Raw genomic sequence first — 27,090 nt, 5'->3', positions numbered from 1 at the left:
CCCCGCCGCTCGCGCTCGGCCATGGCGGAGGTGAGTGCAGCCTCGGCGGGGTCGTGCCGGGGCTGGGCCGCGCCGCCGCCGCCGCCTCCCGCCCCCCGCTTCCCCCGGCTGGCCGGCAGCCCCGGGGGCCTCCCGAGCCTTGGCTGCCCGGCACCGCTCGGGGCCGGGGTTCTGCGGCCGCAGGGTGGATGAGCCGCCCGAGCTGGGCCCTCCGAGGCGGGGGGCACTCGGGCCCGGGGCTGGGGGGGCCCCGGGCGGTAGTGGGCCGAGGGGTGAGGGCAGTCCGGGGACGGGCTTGGGGTGAGGTTCCTGGACGGGACATGGCGGTGGGGCACAGCCGAGCCCGGGGAGCGGCACCGGGTCAGCCGTCCCGCCAGCATCGAAGGAGGCAGCGGCAGGGCCCGTGGCGGAGGGCCCCGGGGACGGACCCGCGGGAGGGGGGCCCGGGAGAAGCGCTGAAAAGTGCTTTGGGCCGGGGAAGCCGCCAGGGCGGGCCGGGGTTGGGCTGGGCTGAGCGGTGCTGGGGATTGGCGCCCGGAGCAGCGGGGCTGGCGGACCGGAGCCCCCCGAGGCCTTGGGGCTGCAGGCGCCGGTGGTGCCCGGGGCAGGCCGCCGGACAGCCGGGGTCAGAGTGTGCAGAGCCGCTGGAAAGGAGCTGCAGGGTCTGGAGTAAAGAGACAGGATCTGGGCAGCAGGAGAGCAGCGAGGTCGGGAGCTGGGAACGGCAGAGGGCTGGCGAGGGTGGTGGGAACGGCTTGCGGGGATGAGCGGCTCGGGGAGGATTGCCCAGCCGAGGTGGGCTTCGTGCTCTGGGGCTGGGTGAGGACATCCCTGCCTCCTGTTCCCTTGTGCTGCTGCGTTTGTCTTGGTGCATCGTGCAGAAACGTTGCTGCCGTGGCTCTGCCACACTCGTGGCTGGCGATCCCATGGCCCCGTGGGGTCTGAGCGTGTCCTCGAAGCATCTCGGTCCTGTGGTGATGGTTGTGGCACATCCATGCTGCATTTCCGTCGTGAGATCCTTGTGGTGACCACGGCGGGGCGGGAGGGTGCTAGGAAGGCATGAAGGCAGCTGGCTGCTCTGTTGAGGGTATCTCAGAGCACCTCTGGCTGAGGCAGCCTCTGTTTGATGGCAAAGCTTTGCTCTTGGGCTCTTTCAGCGTTCTGATGGGGAAGATGCTGCCTGGCCCATCCAGGAGGGTCTTGGCTGCTGCCCTTGCTGGAGCACCAGGTGTGCTGGGTTCATCTTGGCACGTTGGTGGGATGCCAGGCAGCAGCACAGGTCTGTGCCCTGGGGAGATCCAGGAGCTGGCACTGCCTCGCAGGTGAGCTTTGAGCTGTCTCCACAAGGGCTTGCTGCTGGGGTGCTGACTTCCCTGAGCAGAGTGGGAGATGACCTCTGGTGTCTTCTATCCCCTGCTCAGTTTTGTTTTGCTCTTTCAGGTCCACAGGTTGCAGGGCAAACCCATTTGTGTCCATGCCACTTCCCTCTGGCTGCAGTGGGAGCCTGTGTCAAACAGCCCCATCCTGAGCAGTATGGTCCAGGCAAAGGAGCCAGGAGCCCTTCTCTCACCCTGTGTGAAATACATCTTAGAGCAGCTCAGGAAACCACAGGAGTTATTAAAGTGGTACCCCTGGAAGGGAAACCCTCTGTTTTTTAACTCCCTTTCTTGCAGAAGCACTTTCAGTCTGAAAGGTTTTCTCCACTAGTTCTGGACACACTCAGCCTTGCTCTGGAAATGGTTTTGTCAGTGCAGAAGCCTCAGGCTCTGTGTTTTCTAAGCTGTGCCTGTTGCTCTGTTCCATTTGCTCCAGATCTGGAGTCCAGAGTTAAGGAGGGAGTGCAGGAGTCAGCCAGAAATACAAACAAATTGGTCAACCTGTGTGTGACTTTGGGGAGGAAAATGATTTGCTTGCCTGAGAAGCAGACATGTGGTGGCAGGAAAGCAGCTGCTGAGAAATGGGAGGGGGAAAAGGAGATTAAAAGAATCTGAGGTCCTTTTTTCCCCCTGTGATTAAGTGGCCCATGGATGTGGGAGGCATTTCATAGAATCAGAGTGGTCTGGGTTGGAAGGTGACCTCCAAAGGTCACCTAATCCAACCTCCCCCTGCACTCGGCAGGGACATCCTCCACTAGATCAGCCCTCTTGAGCCTCACTTTGAATACCTCCAGGGATGGGACCTCAACTACCTGTCCCTGGGCAACCTGTTCCAGTGTTCCACTACCCTCATGGTAGTGCATCACTCTCCAAGTGAAAGGAGTTTGCCACTGTGACCTCTCACGGTGACCAAAGCTGTCACTAGCAATAGGAGCATCTGCACCTTGCCCAGGAACTTGATCTGGTGATACCTGGTAGTGCCTTGAGTGCCTTTGTGTTGTGTTCTCTGCTTCCTCTGTGACATTTGAAGTGTCAGGCTGCAGCCACCTCACCTTCACAGGATGTCACCCCCCCGTGGTGTGGCATTGACCATCAGTGGAACCAGGAACGTTCTCTCTGGCGTGGCCACGGTTAACCCAGACCTGCTTTTCTCCCCTGCCCCCTTGAGGGAGTCTCCTTTGGGTGGGTTTGTAAATGATCCAAGGGATCAGTCAGTGTTTCAGTGAGGGTGTGGGATGGGCCAGGTGCTGCTGCTAGTCTCAGTGCTGGTCATTGGATGGTGACTCCAGCCCACAGCACTTCCCTCTTGCTCTGCTGCTGTTCTTACTGCTTCGGGGACACAAAGTCATGAGTAGTTACTGAGCTGTCATCCTGTCCTGCTGACTCTTGCTCTTCATTTCAGCACCTGATCATTAAAGAAGGTCTCATCACTCCTGAGGTATCCTTGACATCTCTTCCAGCCAGCCCATCCACTCCTCTCTGTTCCAGTCTTTGTTTGCAGAGTCCTTTGCCTGCAGCTCCTTATTGATCCCCCCCGGCCCCATGCGAAGGAGGCAGAGTTGATCTCTAGATCACTGTCTTGGGATGAAGAGTTCTGCAGATCACTCAGGACTAGAAGGAATCAGTGCAGACCACACTCTCATCCCTTCCTGTGGGGCTGTTGGCTTGAAAAGCTTTATCCAAGAGGGCTTTGTACTTGCTCACGTTCCAGCAAGGCCCAACAAAGGGGCATTGACCCTTCCCTCAGTCCTGAAAACCATTTCCTGGTGTGGCCATCCTCAACGTGGAGGCTGCCCAGATCCTTCCCACCCCTTCTCCTTTCCTTGTCCCAGAAAGTCCTCCCTTTTCAGTGCTCACACTCACCAGGCCCCTGTCTGCAGCCAGCCAAAGTGGTCTCTTTGCTGCTGCTAATCAGACCCTTGGGGCTGGTGGATTAGCTCGGTTTGTGCTCCGCTTGGACTAAAGGCATCCTCTTGTGGCTGCTTCTGCTGGAGGAAAGAGCAGGAATTCCATGGCTGCTTCACAGACCCTTCCCTCCTTCAACCCTCCTTTCCTGTGGCAGTGTCTAATAGAGTAGTAATTATGCCTAGGAAACAGCTCCTCTGGTCGTTGTGGGGTTGGCAGCCTGTGAGTGGGAACACCTGAGGGCACTACCTTGGAACCCAAAATCTGGGCTGGCTTTTTTCTTTGGTGCCTGCTTTGCACTGTGGTTAAAGGGATGAATTCTGGTGTGAAGCTGTAGTGTGTTAAGTAAGTTTAATAAGAGCTTCCTGATGCCCCCCAGCCCCCACTGACTCAGTGAGGAGCAATGGTGCAGGGCTGAGCTCATCAGGAGGATGTCGCTGGGGACTGGGGGACTGGCACTGTGGTTTTCTCCTGCAGTGGGATGCTCTCAGTCACCCAAAGGCATCACTTAATGACCTGCTTGCTCCCCTACCCAGGCTGAACTCGATGAGCAGCATTTCCCTGCACAGCAGCCCAAGGAGCAGCAGATGTTCTGGGTTGTTTTCCAGGCCTCAGCCCATACTGCTGCTGAACTTCTGACCCAGCACTGAATGCCAGAACCGCAGGTGCCTGTTCTCGGTGTCTACCTGTCTCCCTCTCTCCCACCCTGCCTGTGCCACTCACAGTCCTGCCCAGACTCCTCTCACTGCCTGCTGAGCTCTTGAATTTCTTTCCTTACACCTCTGAGCCCTCTGGTTTTGGTTGAGGCTCTGGGGAGAGGCCTCTGGAGGCAGGGATCAGCTCCTAGGAGCACAGGGTTCGTGCAGAGGAACAGCTTAGGGTCAGTTGCCTCCTTTGAAGTGTCAGCCCTGAGATCTGAGGTCTGAAACTGGTCAGAGGATAAATAATGAGTGGAGTGATGAAGCTAAAAGAGGTGAAATGGAACCACCACCCTGTGCAGTTAGAGGCTGAGGGGAAGGTGGGTCTGGAGGAGCTATTAACACACCTGACCAGAGCTCTCTTTGCACAGCAGTTTCTGATGCAGCCCTGCGTGGGTTTTCCTTGACTTTTTGGCTTTGAAATGTAAGCTAATTGCAGTTGCTGGTGGGGCTGAGTGGCTGGAGCTGTGTCAGGCTGTTCAGAAGACATCTCTCAGCCTTGTGTTTCTCTTTTCTCAAGGCCTCGGTCGGCCGACAGAGTCCAAGGGTGGTGCCGTACCCAGCCCGCAGCCTATGTCCTGGAGAGCCTGGCCTTCAGAGTGCAGCAGGTAGCCCCAGCTCCAGTGGCTGGCTGTCTGTGATCAGCCTGTCCCTTCCCTTCTCCTGCCACCATCTCACAGAATTAACCAGCTTGGAAAAGACCTCTGGGATCATAGAGTCCAGCCTAGCACCTAACCCTTCTAATTAACTCACCCCTGGCAATCAGTGCCTCGTGCAGCCTCCCCTTGAACACCTCCAGCCACAGCCACTCCACCACCTCCCTGGGCAGCCCATTCCAATGCCAATCACTCTCTCTGCCAGGAACTCCCTCCTAACATCCAGCCTCAACCTGCCCTGCCACAGCTTCAGGCTGGGCTCCCTTCTTCTGTCCCTGGCTGCCTGGCAGCAGAGCCCAACCCCACCTGGCTACAGCCTCCCTGCAGGCAGCTGCAGACAGCAATGAGCTCTGCCCTGAGCCTCCTCTGCTGCAGGCTGCACCCCCCCAGCTCCCTCAGCCTCTCCTCACAGGGCTCTGCTCCAGGCCCCTCCCCAGCCTTGCTGCCCTTCTCTGGGCACCTTCCAGCAGAACTGAACCTATTGGTTAATTCTCACACTGACAGAGGAGGAGAGTCTTAAAGATATTAAGTCTCCTACAATTGCCCATTTCATACAATCAGAACTGTTTGGGGTTGGAAAAGATCTCTAAGATCACTGAAGCAACTGTCAAGACCACCATGGCCATTAGGCCATGTCCCCAAGTGCCATGTCCATGTGTTTCTTGAACACCTCCAGGGATGGTGGCTCTGCCAGCTGGCTGGGCAGCCTGTACCAGTTCCCCTTCCTGCAAGCAGGAGAGATTATCCAAAGTGCCTGGAGGGAAGGGAAGGTTGCAGGCTGTGTTCAGGTGTCCTGACACTGCTGATTGCAGTCAGAGCTACAGAAGTGCTCAGGAACACTTCACTTTGAGCTTCCAGTCAGCTGTGGGACTCAGATGTGAAGAGAATTAGGTTCTGCAAATAAGAGCTCACAAAGTGACTTCTTTCAGTCTAGAGAGGAGAAGGCTCTGAGGTGACCTTATTGTGGCCTTGCAGGATCTGAAGGAGGACACAAGAAAGCTGGGGAGGGACTTCTTAGGCTGTCAGGAAGTGACAGGACTGGGGGGAATGGAACAAAGCTGGAAATGGGGAGAGTAAGCCTGGATGTTAGGAAGAAGTTGTTCAGCATGAGGGTGGGGAGAGCCTGGCAGGGGTTGCCCAAGGAGGTGGTGGAAGCCTCATCCCTGGAGGTGTTTAAGACCAGGCTGGCTGAGGCTGTGGACAGCCTGATCTACTGTGAGGTGTCCCTGGGCATGGCAGGGGGGTTGGAACTGGCTGCTCCTTGTGGTCCCTTCCAGCCCTGACTGATTCTGTGTGTTCCCCAGCCCCTCTCACTTCCTACCTTATCTTTTCCCCTGCCTTATTATGGCTGCAGACACACAAAGAAGGAGCTATCCCAAGCTTTGTGGCATCTGAGATTTGGTCCAGGGTGGTTCTGATGTCCCCAACTTCTAATCCCTGCAGTTGTGTCAATGGGCTCAGCTGATCACCGACTGAACCTCGCAGAGATCCTCTCGCAGAACTATGGTGTGCGGGAAGAGAGGGAGGAAGATGATGATGCTCAGGAGAAGCAGAAGTCTTTAGAAGAGCTGGAGAAGAGTTTCAGTGCTTCTCAGGTAAAGGCAGCATTGGAGGGGAAGGGCAATGAGATGCTTGGGTGGATTTTTGTTTGCTTTTCTAGTTCTGGTACCAAAGATCTTTGTGAGAAGCTCTGTTTAGGTCCAACCGTCAATGAGATAGGGATAGGGAGGAAGAGGCTTGCCAAGGTGACAGCAGTGCATGTTGCAGTCTTCCTCTGCCAAGCAGACACTCTGCCAGGGTGGTCTTGGCTTACCTTGCTGAGGAGCCATCAGCTGGGTTTGTTGCCTGTCTCTCAGTGGAGGAACCACAAAGATGAGATGTTGTGGTCCACACAGTGAGACACAGAGGGTGGACTTGGTGACAGCTCAGGCACAAGACTCAACATTTCCTCCTTCCCTTCCTCTCTGTAAATAGAGTGGTGCTGCCTGGCATCTCTTCACCAGCCACACATCCACTAGGAGAATCAATAGGTTCTACAGTGCCCTTGGCTCTCTTGCCCTGTGCTGGAAGCCCCCTGGGCAGCACAGGCTGTGCTGGGTGCTGATGGATGCTGCTTCCTTCACTACTCAGCATCACCCAGGACAAGTCAGAGCCCCCAGAAGAGCAGAGCTGCTTTGGCTGCCTCTGCCTGTCTCTGTGTCTGCTGCAGCTGGTGCTGTGCTCAGTGTTTGTTCCCACTCCTGATGAAGCTTTGTCCTCCTCTTGCTCAGAGCAGTGAAATGCCATTTGAGGAGCTGCTTGCACTGTATGGCTATGAGGCCTCTGACCCCATCTCCGAGCAGGACAGTGAGAGCAATGATATTACTCCAAATCTACCTGATATGACTCTGGATAAGGTAAGAGCAGCTCTGGGCCTGAGGGTGTCCTCTCAGCAGGAGCCAGGGCTTGCTGGCCAGTTGGAGGGTGTCTGGTAGCTCTCTTCAGGTGGGCTTTGACTAGAGCCAGGGGAAAAAAAAGAAAGGGCCTGCTTGGGCCTGGGCATGCCAGTGAGGAACAGCAGGGGCAGGGAAGATTGGAAGAGACTGGAGAAAGTGGATTGTAGCCAGGTGGAGTTGGGCTCTTCTGCCAGGCAACCAGCAACAGAACGAGGGGACACAGCCTCAAGTTGTGCCAGGGGAGGTCTAGGATGGATGTTAGGAGGAAGTTGTTGGCAGAGAGAGTGATTGGCATTGGAATGGGCTGCCCAGGGAGGTGGTGGAGTGGCTGTGGCTGGAGGTGTTGCAGCCAAGCCTGGCTGGGGCACTTAGTGCCATGGTTGATTGGGCAGGGCTGGGTGCTAGGTTGGGCTGGCTGAGCTTGGAGCTCTCTTCCAACCTGGCTGATTCTATGAAGTGCTTCTAGGGAATAAAATCTGGGGGTGGTGGGAGGGGGGGAGAGAGAGAGAGAGAGACAGAAAGAGAGACTCTGCCTTGGGCCAAGCAATGGGAGGGTGAGGAGGCCTGCGGATGTGACTGCGCTCTGTGGCCAGAGGTGCTTCACTCTGGGCCTCTCCTCATTGCTCTCATTGCTGTTTTCTTTTTTTTTTTTAGATCTTAAAACATTTTTTTTTTTCACTTTCTTGTTGTTGTTAAAAGGAACAAATAGCGAAGGATTTGCTTTCAGGGGAAGAAGAGGAGGAGACCCAGTCCTCAGCTGATGATCTGACTCCATCCGTCACCTCCCACGATGCTTCGGACCTGTTTCCCAACCAGCATGGCTGTAGGTGTCCCTGCTTGCTTTTCACTTGCATCTGATGGGCAGGGCAGGAATGTTTTGGGATGGTTTGAGGGTTTTAGGCTGTGTTTTGTTACTTGGTTTCCTGAGATCTTTCCACTTTTCCTTCTGGGAGCTGCAGTGAGCCTTGAGTGTTACCTGGGGTAGAGCATAAGAGTAAGGGTGGGGAGGGCATAGAATCGTAGAGTGGTTGAGGTTGGAAGGGAGCTCAAAGCTCAGCCAGTTCCAACCTCCCCTGCCATAGGCAGGGACACCTCTCACTAGAACAGGTTGCTCAAGGCCTCATCCAGCCTGGTTCTGAACACCTCCAGGGAGGTTGTGGAGCACAGAATCACCCAATGTGATCTTTGATCACATTGGGTGATTCTGTGCTCCACAACCTCCCTGAGCAACCTGTGCCAGTGTCTCACCACCCTCAACCTGTGCCAGTGTCTCACCACCCTCAACCTGTGCCAGTGTCTCACCACCCTCGCTGCAAAGAACTTTCTGACATCCAGTTTCAATCTCCCCTCTGCCACTTCAAACCCATTCCTTCTCCTCCTGGCATCACCAGACCTTCAGTAGTCCCTCCCCAGCCCTCTGTAGCCCCCTTCAGATACTGGAATCCCACTCCAAGGTCTCCTCCAAGCCTTCTCTTCTCCAGGCTGCACAGCCCCAACTCTCTCAGCCTGTGCTCAGAGCAGAGCTGCTGCAGCCCTCTCAGCATCTTGGTGGCCTCCTCTGGACTGGCTCCAACACTTCCATGTCCTGCTTGTGCTGGAGGCTGCAGAGCTGCACCCAGGACTCCAGCTGTGGTCTGATGAATGCAGAGTAAAGGGGCAGAATTTCCTCCTTTACCCTGCTGGCAACACCTCTCAATGCTGGAGCAGGTTGGGGCTGTTCAGCCTGGGGAAGAGAAGGCTTCAGGAAGATCTTGTAGCAGTTTTTCAGTACCTGAAGGGGGCTACAGGAAAGCTGGGGAGGGACTTCTGACAAAGTTTTGGAGTGGCAGGATGAAGGATAATGGCTTTGAGCTGGGAGAAGGGAGACTGAAGCTGGAGATGAGGAAGAAATTGTTGAGAGTGAGGGTGGGGAGACACTGGAGCAGGCTGTCCAGGGAGGTTGTGGATATTGCCTCCCTGAAGGTGTTCAAGGTCAGGCTGGATGAGGCCTTGAGCAACCTGTGCTGGTGGGAGGTGTCCTTGCCCATGGCAGGGAGTTGGAACTGGATGATCTTGAAGGTCCCTTCCAACCCATTCCATGAATCTGTGAGTGGTAGGACTGGAGGAGAATTGTTTTTAGCTGCAGTTCCTAACACTGAGCCAGCTCTCAGTGCAGCCTGAGAGCTCCTGACCTGGTCTCACATCTCCAGCTGTGTGCCCATGGCACTTGGGGAGGTGATTTAGTGGCCACGGTGGTGTTAGGTTGATGGTTGGACTCAGTGATCTTAGAGGTCCTTTCCAACCCAAACGACTCTGTGACTCTCTGAATCAATTTGGTAGCACCACTGGGGTGATGTATTGTGGCAATTCCCAAGTATTGGAATCCATGGGAAAGCAAAGGGCATGAGAGACTCATCCTGAAGTTCTTCCTTCTGCTGTCCTGCAGAATGAGGCACTCTGAGCTCCCTGGCTTGGAGAATGTGTGGCAGATCCTTGTGTTTAAAGGGAGAAGATGGAATTAAGGAGAGGAGAAGTTGCCACTGCAGGGTGGAAAATGATGGAGAGGGAGCAACAATTCATAACAAGAGATCTTTTCCTTTCCCACAAAGCAAACAACTTCCTTGCTGATGAAGACAAAGAGCCCTGTTCATCTCCATGTGCTTCCTCCATGGCTGAGGACTCAGAGGAGGATTCCATCCCATCCAATGAGTGTAAGAAGGTAAATGGCCTGGATGTGCTGGGAGGAGAACCAATGCAGTGCACTTGAGTCTGAGGAGGGCACAGCACCAAAGCCTTCTGCTGTATGCCCCAAGAAGCTGTCTGGGGCTGATGGTTTCCTTTTGCTCAGCACCTCCTGTTCTGTGGCAGGTGTGGGTGACAGGAGGGCTTCTGGAATGCCATAGAATCAGTCAGGGTTGGAAGGGACCACAAGGATCAGCCAGTGCCAACCCCCATGCCATGCCCAGGGACACCTCACGCTACATCAAGCTGTCCACAGCCTCATCCAGCCTGGCCTTAAACACCTGCAGGGATGAGCCAGGTGGGGTTGGTCTCTTCTGCCAGGCAACAAGCAACAGAATGAGGGGACACAGCCTCAAGCTGTGCCAGGGCAGGTCTAGGCTGGATGTTAGGAGGAAGTTCCTGGCAGAGAGAGTGATTGGCATTGGAATGGGCTGCCCAGGGAGGTGGTGGAGCCTCCATCCTTGGAGGTGTTGAAGCCAAGCCTGGCTGGGGCACTTAGTGCCATGTTCTGGTGATTGACCAGGGCTGGGTGCTAGGTTGGGCTGGAGGAGCTTGGAGGTGTCTTCCAAGCTGGTTGATTCTATGATCAGAAACTGGAGGAGGAGACTGAAGCAGAACTTTTAGGCCAAAGTTCTTCACAGTGAGGGTGGTGAAATCCTGGGAAAGGTTGCCCAGAGATGTGGTGGAGGCTCCAACCCTGGAGATGTTCAAGGGCAGACTTGATGGGTCCTTGAGCAACCTGATCTAGTTGGAGGTGGTCCTGCTGAGTGCAGGGAGGTTGGACAAGATGACCTTGGAGGGTCCCTTCCAACTTGATGCATTCTGTGATGCCATGAAAGGATTTCAAAGAGCACTGAGGAAGCTCTTTATGACCTTAGGTTACAAAGTCTCTGCAGGTAGCTGTGGGTCTGTGGAGAGTCAGGGGAGGTTTGGCTCTTCCTGGGTGAAGTTGGGAGCATGAGTGGGTCTGCTGGAGGGCAGGAGGGCTCTGCAGAGGGGTCTGGACAGATGGACACAGTCCAATGCCAAGAGTTTTAACTTCCACCACCTCCCTGGGCAACTTGTTCCAGGCTCTCACCACCCTCATGCTGAACAACTTCCTAACATCCAGGCTCAATCTGCCCATTTCCAGCTTTGCTCCATTCCCCCCAGTCCTGTCACTACCTGACAGCCTAAAAAGTCCCTCCCCAGCTTTCCTGTAGCTCCCTTCAGATACTGCAAGGCCATCTTGAAAGCTGCATCTGAAGTAATCTTCTGCTTCAGCTATGGCAAATGCTACTGTGCCTGGCTAAATCCAAACTGCAGCCTGCAGCCCTGTAAAGGTGAAATGCTCTGCACTATTCCCAGGAGGATTTACTGAGGAGGAGGAGGAAAACATCTTAGGAAAGCAAGGATCAGGCTTCCAGATCCATCCTGCTTCTGAAGGCTGCAGGAGAGATCCTGCATTTGTTTCTCTCCAGCCTTAGCTGTTTGCCATATATCTTTAACATTAAAACTATGGAAATGCCTGAGGTCCCTGAGGGATCATCTGGAGCACAATAAATCTTCTTAGTTACCCTATAAAGTAGTCAGCTTCCCTAGAAGTAAATAGTGACAGTGGGGACTGCTGCTGATACATAAATGGGCCTGGTGGTGTCATAGTCCCTAAATCAGAGTCCCTCAGTGCCTGCACAGAGCATTTTCCATTTCAATTTACCTCTCTGTGGTGATATTTCAGGAGATCATGGTTGGACCTCAGTACCAAGCTGCTGTTCCCATCCTCCACTTAAGCAGGCACGGTGAAAAAGGTAAGGCTCCCTACTTTGTGTGTCTTGTGCTGGCCTGGGCCCTGCTTCCTCACTTCTGCTCCGTGGCTCTCAGCTTGGCACCTCTCAATGTTGGCACCAGAATTTGCAGCTGGCTTTAAACTCTCCTGTTGGGAGCTACAGGAGCTCAGTGAAGAGAGGTTTGAAGGAGAGGGTCTCAGCTGTAGGCAGAGAGGAGGAGAACCCTCTGCAGATACCCTGAGTTGTTTTTCTCTGTCATCTTTGAGCAGGCAAAGCTATTTTCAGTGCTTCCAGCAGGGCAAGGGAGGAGATTCTGCCCCTTTGCTCTCCTCAGACCCCACCTGGAGTCCTGTGTGCAGCTCTGCAGCTCCCAACACAAGCAGGACATGGAAGTGTTGGAGCCAATCCAGACGAGGCCACCAAGATGCTGAGAGGGCTGCAGCAGCTCTGCTCTGAGGCCAGGCTGAGAGAGTTGGGGCTGTGCAGCCTGGAGAAGAGAAGGCTTCCAGGAGACCTTGGAGAGGGCTTCCAGTATCTGAAAGGGGCTACAGGATGGATGGGGAGGGACTATTGGCAAGGCCTTGGAATGAGAGAAGGAGGAGGAATGGGTTTGAAGTGGCAGAGGGGAGATTGAAAGTGGATGTTAGTAAGGAGTTCTTTGCAGTGGGGGTGGTGAGACACTGGCACAGGTTGCCCATGTGATCTTTGATCCCATTCTGTGCTGCTGTGCTCCACAGCCTCCCTGGAGGTGTTCAGCAGCAGCTTGGATGAGGCCTTGAGCAACCTGTTCCAGTGGGAGGTGTCCCTGCCTATGGCAGGGGGGTTGGAACTGGCTGAGCTTTGAGCTCCCTTCCAACCTAAACCATTCTCTCACTCTTGGTGCTGGCTGCTTCCAGTTTGGTAAGATGTCTGCAGAGGTTCCTTGAGTCACAGAATCAGAGTGTCAGAGGTGTTGGAAGGCATCTCTGAAAATCATCCAGTCCAAACCCCCTGCCAAAGCAGCATCACTCAGGGCAGGGCACACAGGAGTGCATCCAGAGGAGTCTGGGAAGCCTCCAGAGAAGAAGACTCCACAACCTCTCTGGGCAGCCTGCTCCAGGCCTTCAGCACTCTCATGCTAAAGAAGTTTCTCCTCACACTGAGGTGGAACCTTCTGGGTTCCAGTCCCTGTCCAGTGCCCCTTGTCCTGTCACAGGACACCACTGAAAGGAGCCTGGCCCCTTCCTGGTACCCACCCCTCAGATACCTGTAGCCTTCTCTTCAGGCTGAACAGCCTCAGCTTTCTCTGCCTTTCCTCATCCAACATGTTCCAGGCCCTTCATCATCCTTGTAGCCTCCACTGGACCTTCCTCAGTAGTTCCTGTCCATCTTGAAATGAGGAGCTCAGAAGTGGCCACAGTCATCCAGATGTGGTCTCCCTGGGGCAGGAGGGGAGCAGAGGAGAGAGAGGGAGGGAGGGCAGAGGGGAGGGGTGGGAGAGAGGGGGCAGAGGGGAGAGAGGTGGGGAGCAGAGGGGAGAGAGAAAGGGCAGAGGAGAGAAGGGGGGTACAGAGGGGAGGGGTGGAAGAGGGGAGAGAGGGGACAGAGGAGAGAGAGAGAGAGAGGAGTGGGGCAGAGTGCAGGAGGGGCAGAGGAGAAAGAGAGAGGGGTGTCAGAGGAGTGAGGGGCAGAGCAGAGAGAGATTGGAGAGAGAGGGGGGAAGAGTAGAGAGTCGGTGGAGGGGGAGGGTGAGCAGAGCAGAGGGAGTTGCAGATCGTCTCACACTTGGTGCAGTACTACAGCAGCTGCTGACCAAAAGCCTCCTCCTTGGAAATCTTCTCCTTCCTCCCTTGTTTCTCATCCTGCAGTAGGACTCTGAGTGAATTGAGGAGCTCACAAGTTCCCAGCTCTGCAGTTCCTGTTTCAGCTTTGCCCAACAGACTTCTCAGACCTTTTTCCCTGTCGCTTGCTCTCAGCCTTCTCTTTGAAGGCTACAGATTTGCTGCACTACCTTTTCACAGGGTTGGAAAGGACCTCAAAGATCATCCAGTTCCAACCCCCCTGCCCTGGGCAGGGACACCTCACACTAGCCCAGGTTGCTCAGAGCCACGTCCAGCCTGGCCTTTTCCATAACCTGGGCGTTTGGACCAGTGTGAAATGAAGTGGAGCTGGCACAGATCCCTGTGGGGGGTGTGTGGGTCTGTTACACCCTGTCTGTAGTACTTCTGACCTGATGTAGTGATTCTGCAGGGCAGAAGAGTTGGGTCCTTTGCCTGCAGAAAGGAATTAAGTGCAGAGGGTGCTGATATTTCCTCTGAACAGAACCATCTCAGTATTTCTGGGTTGCCTCTCTTTGCTTTCCTCTGGGCAGTTGTTTTACTTAAACATCTCTACCTTGTGGTGTGTTCTCAGGACTAAGAGCCTTGAAAGCTGGAAGTGGGGGAGGGTGAGAATCACTGTGGGATTGCCTGCTCCTGCTCTTCTCTGTGGGTGGAGCAGCTCCTGGAGGAGCTGTCACTGGGCAGGGACAGCCTTGGTGCTGGTTTGTGTCTGGGACAGGAGCTGCAGCTCACAGCTGCCTTCACCTCCCACTCCTTTTGTTTACCTTGTGCTAGAGAAGAGACCGTGGAACCTGGGGAGGGTTTTAATTGCCAGGATCAATGAATCAAAGCAACAACCTTTGAGACTGTGGTGACAAAAACCTTCTCAGTCAGCCCCTCTGGAGATGTGGAAGCAAGCTGAGCCTGTGCTTAGGCCTTTAAAGGAGATGGAGGGAGTTGATCTGCTTGCAGAAGCAGGAGGGGAGATGCAGCACCTTCAAAGACCAGAGCATGGTTTGGGTTGGAAAAGCCCTCTGAGATCATCCAGTCCAACCATAAACCCAACACCTCCATGGCCATCAAACTATGTCCCCAAGTGCCATGTCCACACAGCTCTTGACCACCTCCAGGGATGGGGACTCCACCACCTCCCTGGGCAGCCTCTGCCAATCCCTGGTCGCTCAGCTGGTTGTCACTTCTCTAGTGCTAGATTGGAGGTCCAAGCAGATCTCCTCCCTCCTTTGTTTCCCCAAAGGGGCTGAGTTCTCTGATGAGCTTATTTCAGTGGTGTTTTTTTTTCCTGTTAGCCTATGAGAATGAAGATCAACTACTTTGGGACCCAAACATCCTCCCGGAGAGAGAGGTGGAGGAGTTCCTGTACCGCGCGGTGAAGCGGCGCTGGGATGAGCTGTCCAGCAGCAGCCTGCCAGAAGGGGAGATGGTGAAGGATAATGAGCAGGTACTTGGGGGGGGAGGCTTCTTGTACCCACAGATGGTGCAGGGTGTAACAGTGCAGGGTGTAACAGTGCAGTGCTTCCTACAGAGATCTCAAGTGAGAGACCCAATTAAAAGACCTCACTCCAGTAGTCTTCTGCTCCTTCTCTGTGGATAAGCGAGGCAGTGCTCCTCAGCTGCAGTTTCAGGAGGCTGGGAAGAGCAGGAGAGGATTTGGCCACAGGGCTGCCTGGCTTAGAACTTTCCTTCCAGCACAGCTTTGTGTGAAGCATGTGAGAGACTGGGCAAGAGGAGGATGAGTGTGGTTTTGGCTGTGTTCTGCCAGTCAGAGCTTGGCAGTGAGAATGTCCTTTTAGATCTGCTCTCTATAACGTGGTCTTAGCTCCTCTTTGGAGCCAGCAGAAGATCAAACATTTGGCTAAGCCACTTGAGAGCAGTTCAGGTTCTCACTCAAGAGGCACTGCTGTGACCTGCAGAGCTGCTGGTGGAACTCCCTCTTGTCAGGCCCAGTGCCTCAGGCAGTGGAGTAACCTGCGCCGATGATCCAAGTGGGGCATAGTGTGGAGAGTGGCTGCTGGGGGGGGAAATTAGCTTTCTGAGACTAATGTGAGTCATGAGCAGGTTGGGTTGGGTTGTGCTGCTCAGGTTACATGCTCTGAGTACCCTTCTTGTTTCCCAGGCTTTGTATGAGCTGGTCAAATGCAACTTCAATGCAGAAGAGGCTCTGCGGAGGCTACGATTCAACGTGAAGGTGATCAGAGGTGAGAACCCTTCCACCTTTGGGCTCCACAGCAAACCTCAAGGCAGAGGGGACACTTTAATTTGGATTCTCTGCATCTCCCCCTTCATCTTCCTTTCTGCTGTAGATGAACTTTGTGCCTGGAGTGAGGAGGAGTGTAGAAATTTTGAGCATGGCTTCAGGGTCCATGGGAAAAACTTCCACCTGATCCAAGCCAACAAGGTAAGGATGCTTGCCCCTGTGCCCTGCTGCAGGGCAGGGGAGGTGGAGAAGGCACCAAGAGGGATGCAGGAAGCTGAGGACTGCTGCATTCCCACCCCAGGCTTTGTGTTGACTCATTGCTTAGCAGGTGATGGCCTCTTCACTGCCCTGCTCTGCCTTATCTTCCGAGTGGGAGAAGTCACAAACGCCACTGAGCTGCATGAGTGATGTCAGTTAATTACTGCTTAGCCCTTTCTGGAGTCTCAAACGTTCTTTCCAAACTCTCAGCCCTTACAGTGTGATCACAGAGGGTGCTGAGACACTGGCAGAGGTTGCCCAGGGAGGTTGTGAAGCACAGAATGTGATCATAGAGGGTGGTGAGACACTGGCACAGGTTGCCCAGGGAGGTTGTGAAGCACAGAATAACAGAATGTGATCACAGAGGGTGGTGAGACACTGGCAGAAGTTGCCCAGGGAGGTTGTGGAGCACAGAATCACCCAATGTGATCACAAAGGGTGGTGAGACATTGGCACAGGTTGCCCAGGGAGGTTGTGGGGCTCAGAATGTGATCACAGAGGGTGGTGAGACACTGGCACAGGTTGCCCAGGGAGGTTGTGAAGCACAGAAGCACCCAATGTGATCACAGAAGATGGTGAGACACTGGCACAGGTTGCCCAGGGAGGTTGTGAAGCACAGAATAACAGAATGTGATCACAGAGGGTGCTGAGACACTGGCAGAGGTTGCCCAGGGAGGTTGTGGAGCACAGAAGCACCCAATGTGATCACAGAGGGTGGTGAGACACTGGCACAGGTTGCCCAGGGAGGTTGTGGGGCGCAGAATGTGATCACAGAGGATGGTGAGACACTGGCACAGGTTGCCCAGGGAGGTTGTGGAGCACAGAAGCACCCAATGTGATCTTTGATCACATTGGGTGCTTCTGTGCTCCACAACCTCCCTGGAGGCATTCAGCACCAGGCTCCACGAGACCTTCGTTCTAAGCGGGAGATGTCCCTGCCTGTGTCAGGATATTCACAACTGCCCGAGCTTTGAATTCCCTTTCCAACCTAAACCAATCCAAGGCAAACAACTGAACCCAGGCAATCTTCTGAGCTGGGGTGGTTTATTTTCCTCTCCTCAGGTGCGCACTCGGTCGGTTGGGGAGTGTGTGGAGTACTACTACATGTGGAAGAAGTCGGAGCGCTACGACTACTTCACTCAGCAGACTCGTTTAGGAAGGAAGAAGTACGTCCTCCACCCTGGAGCCACGTGCGTGGAACATTCTCACCCTACAATTAGTAATCTTTGGGCTCAGGCTGCAAGAGTTTGGGGGTGTTTTATTCAACCTGGAGAAGAGAAAGCTTGGAGGAGAGCCTTGGAGTGGCCTGGCAGGGTCTGAAAGGGGACTACAGGAGGGCTGGGGAGGGATTAGTGATGAGGTCTTGTGATGACGGGAGGAGGAGGAATGGGTTTGAAGTGGCAGAGGGGAGATTGAAAGTGGATGTTAGGAAGAAAGGAGGGTGGTGAGAGACTGGCAGAGGTTGCCCAGGGAGGTTGTGAAGTACAGAAGCAGAGAATGTGATCATGGAGGGTGGTGAGACACTGGCAGGGGTTGCCCAGGTTGGTTGTGGAGCACAGAATCATCCAATGTGATCACAGAGGGTGGTGAGAGACTGGCAGAGGTTGCCCAGGGAGGTTGTGGAACTGTTGGAGACAGTCCAGAGGAAGGCCACAAGGATGCTCAGAGAGTTGCAGCAGCTCTGCTCTGAGCACAGGCTGAGAGAGTTGGGGCTCTGCAGCCTGGAGAGGAGAAAGCTTGGAGGAGAGCTTGGAGTGGCCTGGCAGGGTCTGAAAGGGGACTGCAGGAGGGCAGGGGAGGGATTAGTGATGAGGTCTTGTGATGACGGGAGGAGGAGGAGGAATGGGTTTGAAGTGGCAGAGGGGAGATTGAAAGTGGATGTTAGGAAGAAAGGAGGGTGGTGAGAGACTGGCAGGGGTTGCCCAGGTTGGTTGTGGAGCACAGAATCATCCGGTGTGATCACAGAGAGTGGTGAGACACTGGCAGAGGTTGCCCAGGGAAGTTGTGGAGCACAGAATCATCCAATGTGATCACAGAGGGTGGTGAGACACTGGCAGGGGTTGCCCAGGTTGGTTGTGGAGCACAGAAGCAGAGAATGTGATCACAGAGGGTGGTGAGAGACTGGCACAGGTTGCCCAGGGAGGTTGTGGAACTGTTTGAGCCAGTCTAGAGGAGGCCACCAAGATGCTGAGAGGGCTGCAGCAGCTCTGCTCTGAGGACAGGCTGAGAGAGTTGGGACTCTGCAGCCTGGAGAGGAGAAAGCTTGGAGGAGAGCTTGGAGTGGCCTGGCAGGGTCTGAAAGGGGACTGCAGGAGGGCTGGGGAGGGATTAGTGATGAGGTCTTGTGATGACGGGAGGAGGAGGAATGGGTTTGAAGTGGCAGAGGGGAGATTGAAAGTGGATGTTAGGAAGAAAGGAGGGTGGTGAGAGACTGGCAGAGGTTGCCCAGGGAGGTTGTGAAGTACAGAAGCAGAGAATGTGATCATGGAGGGTGGTGAGACACTGGCAGGGGTTGCCCGGGTTGGTTGTGGAGCACAGAAGCAGAGAATGTGATCACAGAGGGTGGTGAGAGACTGGCAGAGGTTGCCCAGGGAGGTTGTGGAACTGTTTGAGCCAGTCTAGAGGAGGCCACCAAGATGCTGAGAGGGCTGCAGCAGCTCTGCTCTGAGCACAGGCTGAGAGAGTTGGGGCTCTGCAGCCTGGAGAGGAGAAGGCTTGGAGGAGATCTTGGAGTGGCCTGGCAGGGTCTGAAGGGGGCTGCAGGAGGGTCTCGAAATGACAGGAAAAAGAGGAGGAATGGGTTTGAAGTGGCAGAGGTGAGACTGAACCTGGCTGTTAGGGAGAAGAGAGGGTGATAAGACACTGGCAGAGGTTGCCCAGGGGGGTTGTGGAGCACAGAATGGGATCAAAGAATGAGCCTAAACCATCCTTCACCATGAGAGTGATGAGAGCCTGGCAGGGGTTGCTCAGGGAGGTGGTTGAGGCCCCATGGCTGGAGGTGTTTAAGGCCAGGCTGGCTGAGGCTCTGGGCAGCCTGCTCTAGGGTTGGCACTGCCTGATCCTTGTGGTCCCTTCCAACCCTGACTGATTCTATGATTCTGTCACTCTGAAATCCTCTCTGCTTACAAAACTCCACCTTCTGCTGGAGGAGGCTTCAGGGCTGGGAGCACTGAGGGATGTGCTGGATGTTCTGAGAACATAAACACTGATAAGCATGGGGAAGGGAAGATAAAGCAATTATCTGCTTGGATGTGGACTTCCTTGTGTCAGAAAGCACTGCCTCGTTGCAGACAAACACATCCACACAGCTCAAGGTTAAGGTCAGGGATCCCTGGCTGGGAACCAGCTCAGCTCAGTGAGCTTTTGGGAAGGAAGCTTTGTTGAAGCTCAAAAATAGACTATTTCTAGGGGGGTGGAGGGGTTTGGAACCTGAATTCATTTTCACTCTGAGGTAAATTTGCTTTTGAAATCTCTGCTGGTTAGAGCAAAGGCTTTTGGAAAAGGTGGAACCAGAACCAGTTCAGTTTTGAACTGAAACTATTCTCTGTCAAATCGATTGTGAGAGACAAGCTCTGAGGTGAAGTTGTGGCTGCTGCTGTTTGGAGGGGGTTTTATTTCCCTCAAGTTGGAAATCTCAGAGTGGGGAATATATTTTTCTCCTCACTTGCTTTGTGTTTTTTGCTGTCAAAACCTACTGCAGCCATTCTGGGAAGGTGACAGATCCCTTGGGGAGAGTCTTTGGCTTTTTGTTTTGCTTTGGGAGGGCTCAGGGAGCTGGGGCACAGCTCTTGGGTTTGGAGAACAGCAGAGCCCCTCCTGATTTGTCACAGGCTGGGTTCAGCCTCTCTGTGTTAAATGCAGAGTCTGAACTGGGGCTCTGCAGACTCAGAAGGGATGGAGTCTGATTCACAGGGTGAGGTCTTCACAGGTCCTGTGGTTTATAGTCCCTAGGAAACCTTAGAGCAGCCTTCCAGTACCTGAAGGGGGCTACAGCAGAGCTGGGGAGAGGCTTTTGACAAGGGCTGGGAGTGACAGGATGAGGGACAATGGCTTTGGGCTGAGAGGAGAGTGAGAGTGGAGATGAGAAAGCAATTGTTGAGAGTGAGGGTGGGGAGAGACTGGCACAGGTTGCCCAGGGAGGTTGTGGATACCCCCTCCATGGAGATGCTCAAGGCCAGGTTGAACAGACCCTTGAGCAACCTGGGGCTGGTGGGAGGAGTCCCTGCCCTTGGCAGGAGGGTTGGAACTGGATGATCTTGAAGGTCCCTTCCAACCCAACCCACTCTGCGCTTTCTGCCTGGGTTTTGATCCTGGTGGTGTCCTCCCTGCCTGTGTCTCTCTGCGGGGCAGGGGGTGGCAGTGGCTCTCTGTCTTTCTCCACAGGGACTACACTGACAACGACCTGGATGGGGGGGAGGTGGAGCCCAGCAGTCGGTCTCGGAGCTCCCCACCAATTCCCTCTGCCACTGGCTGCCTGGATTCCCACTTTGGGCAGGACCAGATAGCAATAGAGAGCACAGGTAACCCCCTCCCCTTCTGTCATCTTCCTCACCTGGTGACACAAACCCTCCTCTGCCTGTCTGCTGTTGTCCAGCTGTTGCTCTTCTCCCTAACACCTCACCAGGGAGGTCTCTGCACTGTGTCACACACCAGCCTTGGGTGGGTTTTGTGGTGGGTAAAGGAGATTTGGCTTCTCCAGCAAAGACTCAGGAAGAGTTGTTCCTGCTGTGGGCTTGGAGAGGTGGCTCAGGTCATTCCCAAAGCAGAAGGATTTGCACTGCCTCTGGGCACCTGAGGTAGGTGCTTGCAGTGCACCAAGGCAGACAGCAGACACAGGCAGCTCCTTGGCAGGCTGAGTTCAGGCACCACAGGTCAGGGTCCTGTTCTGGTCTGTGTCCATGATCTGCTTCCTGGCTGGGAGAAGACTCCCAGGGGATGCCTGAGATGTGCCCATTCCCTCACTGTGTCCCACCACAAACGAGGGCTTTGTGTTAGGCACCTCCCTGGGTCGTCAGCTTTGGGAGGGGGACAGGACTTAAGATTTGGCTTATCCTGGAGTATCCCTGTGAGGTTCCCTTTAATTCCCATGGAGACACCGATGGCCTCCCCTCTGCTGTCTGCATCTTGCCTGCCCTCAGGACGTGCTGGCAGGCATCTTGCTGTAACAAGGCAACGTTTGTGCCACCAGACAAATGCTGCTGTGATTAGGTGGGATCCAGCTGGCTGCTGTTCCTCTGCGTGCCACAGACTCACTCCAGCTCTTCTTTCCCTTGCTGTCTCCCACCTTTTCTTCCTCCCCCTCCTCCATTTCTCTCCTTCTCTTTTCCTGGTGTGGATGCAGAACCTCTGAGCGTGGAGAGCACAGCCTGCAGCCTGGGCAGCATCAGCGAGTCGGGGCAGGGCTACGAGTGCAGCACTCCCTCGGAGACCAACTGCTCCTTCGACCCCACGGAGGAGACCTCCTCGGCTGCCGCTTCGGCTCCCTGCCCGCGGCACGGCGCCGGCGCCCCCTCGGAGCCAGCGCTCTACGCTTTGCCACCAGCAGGGCCAGGACTGGCAGAGAAGCAGGAGACGTTGCAGAGCTCTGGTGAGACGATAAGCATGGACTTCCCTCTGCCTGCAGACATTAACGAGGGTTTGCCTTTAATTGCTGGCCCTGTGGATTTGGACAGAGACCCAGAGGTGGCTCCTGCGCAAGTGTCCTTAGCGGTCACAGAGTTTGGCCTCATTGGCATTGGGGATGTAAATAGTTTCCTGACTGCTCACCAGGCTTGCCCAGCACCTGTGGCTCGCTCAGAGCCTTTGTCACAGTGAGAGTCTCCGGTCACAAACTTGTCACAGACCCACCGAGGACTTGGACCTGACTTGAGTGAAATCCTGGGACTTCCACTGTTCCATAGAGACAGTTTGGAGCTGTTGGTCAGAATCTGTCTTTCCATCCTCCTTGTTCCAAGGCTGCAGTGAAACCAAGCACCTCCCTGCTCCAGCGTGCTCTGGCACGGCCCCACACGGCTGGTGGCTGGCTGTAGGGAGCAGGGGGAGCTCCATCACCCCCTCTTGTCTTGGCCGTGTGTCACCCCAGGTGATGCCAAGCTCCTTGGAGAGGCCTTGCCTCGGGACAGGGAAAATGTCCCTGGGCCACAGTGGGGATGGAGATGCATCACTTCAGGGGCTGGGCTGCAGGATGCAGCCTGGAGGTCCAAGAGCTGGGAGAGCACACAGGGAGCATGGTCCCCACCCTGGCTGTGGGGTGGTTTGAGGGCACAGCGGTGCCAAAAGGACGGTGAAGGCTCTTGGCCCCTCAGCCACAGGCAAGAGTGTGCAGCAGAAGTTGTTCTCCACCCTTCCCCCACAGCCACTCTGCCCTGCAGAGCTGTGGAGCAGGAACCTGGTGCAAGGCTGCTGCCCAGCCCCTCGCAGCTCTGCCCTCAGCTGCAGAGTCTGGCCCAGTCATGAGCACCAGGGCCTGGGTAAGGGCACAGTGTGGTGTGGTAGCTCTGTGTGCACCTGGGGCCCTCTCACCTTCCCTCACCGTGCTGGGCCATGGGAGAGCTGCTCCTGAGAGGAAAAGGAAGTTCTAAGCCCACAAAGTGATGCTGGCCCCAGAGTGGTGGAGTTCCTGGTGGGGAATGGTTTGATCCTTGCTGACCACTGCAGTGCTGAAATGCAGAGGGAAGAAGCCTCTAACTGCCCAGCTTGTTGAGTGTCAGCTGTGGCAGGAGGTCACCACCTAGCCCCCAGCACAGCCACATTGAGGACAGCAGTGCTAGCACTGAGCCCCAGGCAGGAGGACATCTACTGGTCCTGGTCATCCTGGCCCCTTTCTGCCTCGACAGGAGCTGTTTGCTGAGAGGAAAGCAACTGCCACCAGCAGTGCTGCCAGGGAAGTGACAAGAGTTGGCCCCCACATGGCAGTGAGTGGCCAGCAGCTGTGCAGGGAGGCACATTGGTGGCTGTGCTGGAGTCTGGAGCTGCTGCAGGTCTGGGGTTTTCCACTGGCTCAGATCCACACCCTGCCATTCCTTGGTTTTGTTTTTCCATGCTGGGAATGCTGCCTGGGCAGGGCTTTGATGCAGATGTTCCTTCCCTTCCTCCAGCCATCTTCTGCCCATGGGAAGGGAGTTTAGGTTGAGGGTTTTTAGCTCCAGCTGTGACCCTGCAGCTGGTGGCTGTGGAAGGTGACTCAAGCCACCAGCACATATCCTCTTTCCACCAGCCCTGTGAAGCTGTGCTCAAGCTCTGCAGCCACACAGAGGGGCCAGGCCAGGCCCTGGCCCTCCTCTCCCAGAGCCATTCAGCAGGCATTAGCAGGGTTTGCTTCTGTCCCCAGCCAGCTCTGCTCAGAGGTGCTGAGCTCAGGGCACAGGAGATGCCCTGACCAGGTGGCATTTTTGTCACCCAGGCAGACAGGGCCACACTGGAGGTCTCCCAATTCCTGGAAGTGGAAAACAAAGATGAGTTCCTGCTCCATAGTGGAACTGCCCAGGCTGCAATTTCCCATTTCTGGGGAAGAGAGGAAGCTCCTTGGCTGGAAGGAGAAGAGGAGGCAGGATCAAGACACAGGCAACCCTCCCAGGGAGGGTCAGGCCTTGGCAGCTTCTTTCCAGCAGCCAAGAACCATTCTTTAGTTTTTCTGAAACCATTCTTTTGGAATCTTGTTTTTATAGCTCCTTTGGTTTGTTTTCAAGCCCCAATGAAAGGAGAGGAGGAGAAGAAGCTGGGGTGGGGGGTAAGGGGGGGGGGGGGGAAGCAGAAATCTCCCATATTTATGTTCTTCAGTGTTTACATTGGGGTCTTTCACCATGAGTGTGGAGCTTTTCCCACCTAACTTTATGGGAGAGGGAGTGGAAAGAGGCTGGGACAGGGAGGGGAGAAGTCACCCTGGGGGAGGAGGTTTGGGTTGGTTATCTTTTGGTTGGTTTTGGTTATCTTTTGGTTGGTTTTGGTTATCTTTTGGTTGGGGTTTGTTTGGTTTGGTTTTTTTTTGGTTGGGGGTTTTCTTTTTTCCTCCTTACAAAGCACATTCACTTTGAGCCACTCCCAATGCTGGACTCTTTCCCCTCTTTCCTCCCTCCTCCTCCTCCTCCCTTCAAAAGCCCTACACTGTGAAGTGAAACTGCCTTGAAGACCCCTCGCCGTTATTTATTTAATTAAAAAACTCATTTGGAAGTGAGACAGAAAAATTTGTCCTCTTCTTGGAGCCCAAGGGGCTGGCAGAAGCAAGAGAAGGAGGGAGCAAGGCTTGGCTCTTCTGTCTGACCTGATTGTGGCCAGCAGGACAAGGGAGGGTCTTGTGCCCCGTGCTCAGCACTGCTCAGGCCACCCCTGGAGTGCTGTGTCCAGTTCTGGGCTCCTCTATTCAAGAGAGATGTTGAGATGCTGGAAGGTGCCCAGAGCAGGGCAGCAAGGCTGGGGAGGGGCCTGGAGCACAGCCCTGTGAGGAGAGGCTGAGGGAGCTGGGGGGGTGCAGCCTGCAGCAGAGGAGGCTCAGGGCAGAGCTCATTGCTGTCTGCAGCTGCCTGCAGGGAGGCTGTAGCCAGGTGGGGTTGGGCTCTGCTGCCAGGCAGCCAGGGACAGAAGAAGGGGACCCAGCCTGAAGCTGTGCCAGGGCAGGTTGAGGCTGGATGTGAGGAGGAGGTTGTTGGCAGAGAGAGTGATTGGCATTAGGATGGGCTGCCCAGGGAGGTGGTGGAGTCGTTGTGCCTGGAGGTGTTCAAGAAGAGACTGAATGAGGCACTTAGTGCCATGGGGTGGTGATTGGCCAGGGCTGGGTGCTAGGTGGCCCCAAGCAGCGTGGGTAGAGCTGGGATGGCACAATCATGAGGTGGTTTAGGCCCCATCCCTGGCTGGATGAGGCTCTGGACAGCCTGATCTGGGGTGGGGTGTTCCTGCCCATGGCAGGGGGGTTGGCACTGGCTGACCCTTGTGGTCCTTTCCAACCCTGACTGATTCTATGATACTAAACCCCAGAACCAGGCAGAGCTGTTGCCAGCACAGGGAGCAGACACATCCCCAGCTGACCCTTGAGCCTAGTCCTGCCAGGTTGCTGCCTTGCCAGTGTCCTCCAGGCCAGGGCTCTCTGCCTGTCCCTGTTGCAGCCATTCCCAGAGCAGGAGGGAGATGTGGTGGCTGTGCCAAGGCTGTCACCACCCTGCCCTCCCTTGGCTCCAGCTGCAGGAGCAGCCGAGAGAGCTCATCCTGGGAGCAGAGAAGTCTTTGTGCCTTGTACCTGCCCTGCCAGACCCAACTCTGGAGCCTGTATGGGCAGCCCTGGTGCTGCAGCTCCTGTTCCAGGCTGGTTCTTGGGTTTCTTCTGCTCCTGGTCCCTGCCCATCTTCATGTACCTCGTGCCAGGGATGCCATCACCACCTGGGAGCAGGCCCAGCTTCCTTCACTGAATTTTCCCTCCCAGCCTGGGTGTGGAGGAGAAGGAGGTGTCCATCCATCTCTCTTACAAGTGCTCTTGAGCCCTCTGAACCCGGGCAGCCTTTGGAGAGCTGCTGGTGGTGGTGGGAGGCTGATGGGGTCCATCCAGAAATAACATCCTGGAGGCGAGAGAAATGTTCCTGCTGCAGCTGCCTTGTGTGTTTCCACAAGAAGGCTCCTTCCACGCCACAGAGCCTCTCTGTTTCACCAGAAACTCCTGGAATTCTGCTCTCCACCTCTTGCTTTCTGTCCTGGCACCTCTGGCAGAGGCTGGGTGGGCGCAGCCTGGTGGGTGAGAGCAGCCTCCCTGTTGCTCCAGGGCTCTGAGGAGGGATGGGCAGGGCAGGTGTGATCTTCGGGTGGCATCGTTGGCCCTCAGCTCTCACATCCCTTGAGATGCCTTTTCTTGGCCCTGCAGAGCAGAGATGATGTTTCTGAGCGGGGCAGGGCAGCAGGACAAAGGTCCTGCTTGGAGCCTCTGCATGCCCCAGGCTTGCAGGGTGCAGGAAGGTGGTTCCTGGCCAGGCTCTGCCTACTCCTCAGGGTCATGGAGCCATAGAATTGTTTTGGATGGAGAAGACCTCTGAGATCACTGAGTCCTGCCATCAGCCCAATGCCACCACAGCCACTCAACCATGTCCCCAAGTGCCATGACCACACCTTTCTTGAACACCTCCAGGGTCTTCCTACCACTCCACCACCTCCCTGGGCAGCCTGTGCCAATCCCTGCCCACTCCTGCAGAAAAGAAATTCCTCCTAATACCCAACCTGGCCCTCCCCTGGCACAAGTTCAGGCCATTTCCTTTTGTTCTATCCTAGACCCTAGGGAGAGGAGACCAATCCCCACCTCCCTCCAACCTCCTTTCAGGGAGTTGTAGGGTACCAGGAGGTCTCTCCTCAATTTCCTTTTCTTCAGACTGAACAACTCCACTTCCCTCAGCTGCTCCTCACCAGACCTTTTCTCCAGACCACGTTGCCCTTACCTAGACCTGCTCCAGTCCCTCAATGTCCTTTTTGGAACAAGGAACCCAAAACTGAACCCAGTTTTTGAGGTGTGGCCTCACCAGTGCCCAGCCCAGGGGCACAATCATAGAATCAGTCAGGGTTGGAAGGGACCACAAGGAGCATCCAGTGCCAACCTCCCTGCCATGCCCAGGGACACCTCACACTAGAGCAGGCTGCACACAGCCTCATCCAGCCTGGCCTCAAACACCTCCAGGGATGAGGCTTCCACCACCTCCCTGGGCAACCCCTGCCAGGCTCTCACCACCCTCGTGATGAACAACTTCTTCCTAACATCCAGGCTGACTCTGCCCATTTCCAGCTGCTCCATTCCCCCCAGTCCTGTCACTCCCTGACAGCTTATACAGTCCCTCCCCAGCTTTCTTGTAGCCCCCTTCAGATCCTAGAAGGCCTCAGGAAGGTCACCTGGGAGCCTCCTCTGCTCCAGCCTGCACAGCCCCAACTGCCTCAGCCTCTGCTCCCAGCAGAGCAGCTCCAGCCCTCTGCTCATCCTTGTGGCCCTTCTCTGGACACCTTCCAGCACCTCCACATCCCTCTTGTCCCAGGGGCTCCAGAACTGGATGCAGCACTCCAGGTGGGGTCTCAGCAGTGTGGAGCAGAGGGGCAGGATCATCTCCCTGGTCCTGCTGCCCACTCTGCTCCTGCTGCAGCCCAGGCTCGGGCTGCTCTCTGGGCTGGCCGCGCTGCTGCTGATCCAACAGAGGATGCTGCTGCCCTGCTTGGCCAGCTGGGCACAGGCTGCCTCTTGTCCCCCCATGTCACCCAGCACCCTCAGCTCTGTCTCTGCCGGGCAGTTTCCAGCCCCTCGGCTC

At 55.4% G+C, this 27,090-nt stretch overlaps 1 protein-coding gene across 7 annotated transcripts; it reads left to right on the top strand.

Annotated features, from left to right (window-relative positions):
* On the top strand, positions 1-24,012 carry MIER2 (MIER family member 2). 7 transcript variants are annotated; one of them, XM_064174960.1, is made up of 13 exons: positions 1-30; positions 3,818-3,946; positions 4,500-4,587; positions 6,079-6,230; positions 6,906-7,031; positions 7,770-7,893; positions 9,659-9,768; positions 11,509-11,578; positions 14,664-14,815; positions 15,491-15,772; positions 16,892-17,019; positions 20,213-20,349; positions 21,171-24,012. In XM_064174960.1, the coding sequence occupies exons 2-13, from the start codon at positions 3,932-3,934 to the stop codon at positions 21,641-21,643; spliced, it is 1,857 nt and encodes a 618-aa protein (XP_064031030.1). In that variant the 5' UTR covers positions 1-30; positions 3,818-3,931; the 3' UTR covers positions 21,644-24,012. The 7 variants fall into 7 exon arrangements, with proteins under 7 accessions (XP_064031030.1, XP_064031032.1, XP_064031031.1 ...); XM_064174961.1 differs by lacking the exon at positions 1-30 and adding an exon at positions 1,303-1,322; XM_064174964.1 differs by lacking the exon at positions 1-30 and having other exon boundaries at positions 3,492-3,946; positions 15,491-15,572; positions 15,678-15,772; positions 16,892-16,995.
* Positions 24,013-27,090: the final 3,078 nt, after the last annotated feature.

This window comes from Pogoniulus pusillus, chromosome 41, assembly GCF_015220805.1.
Source record: "Pogoniulus pusillus isolate bPogPus1 chromosome 41, bPogPus1.pri, whole genome shotgun sequence".
In the NCBI taxonomy this organism is placed as follows: domain Eukaryota; kingdom Metazoa; phylum Chordata; class Aves; order Piciformes; family Lybiidae; genus Pogoniulus; species Pogoniulus pusillus.
Note: the sequence above shows the minus strand (reverse complement) of the source record. Positions and strands in the feature narration are given on the sequence as shown.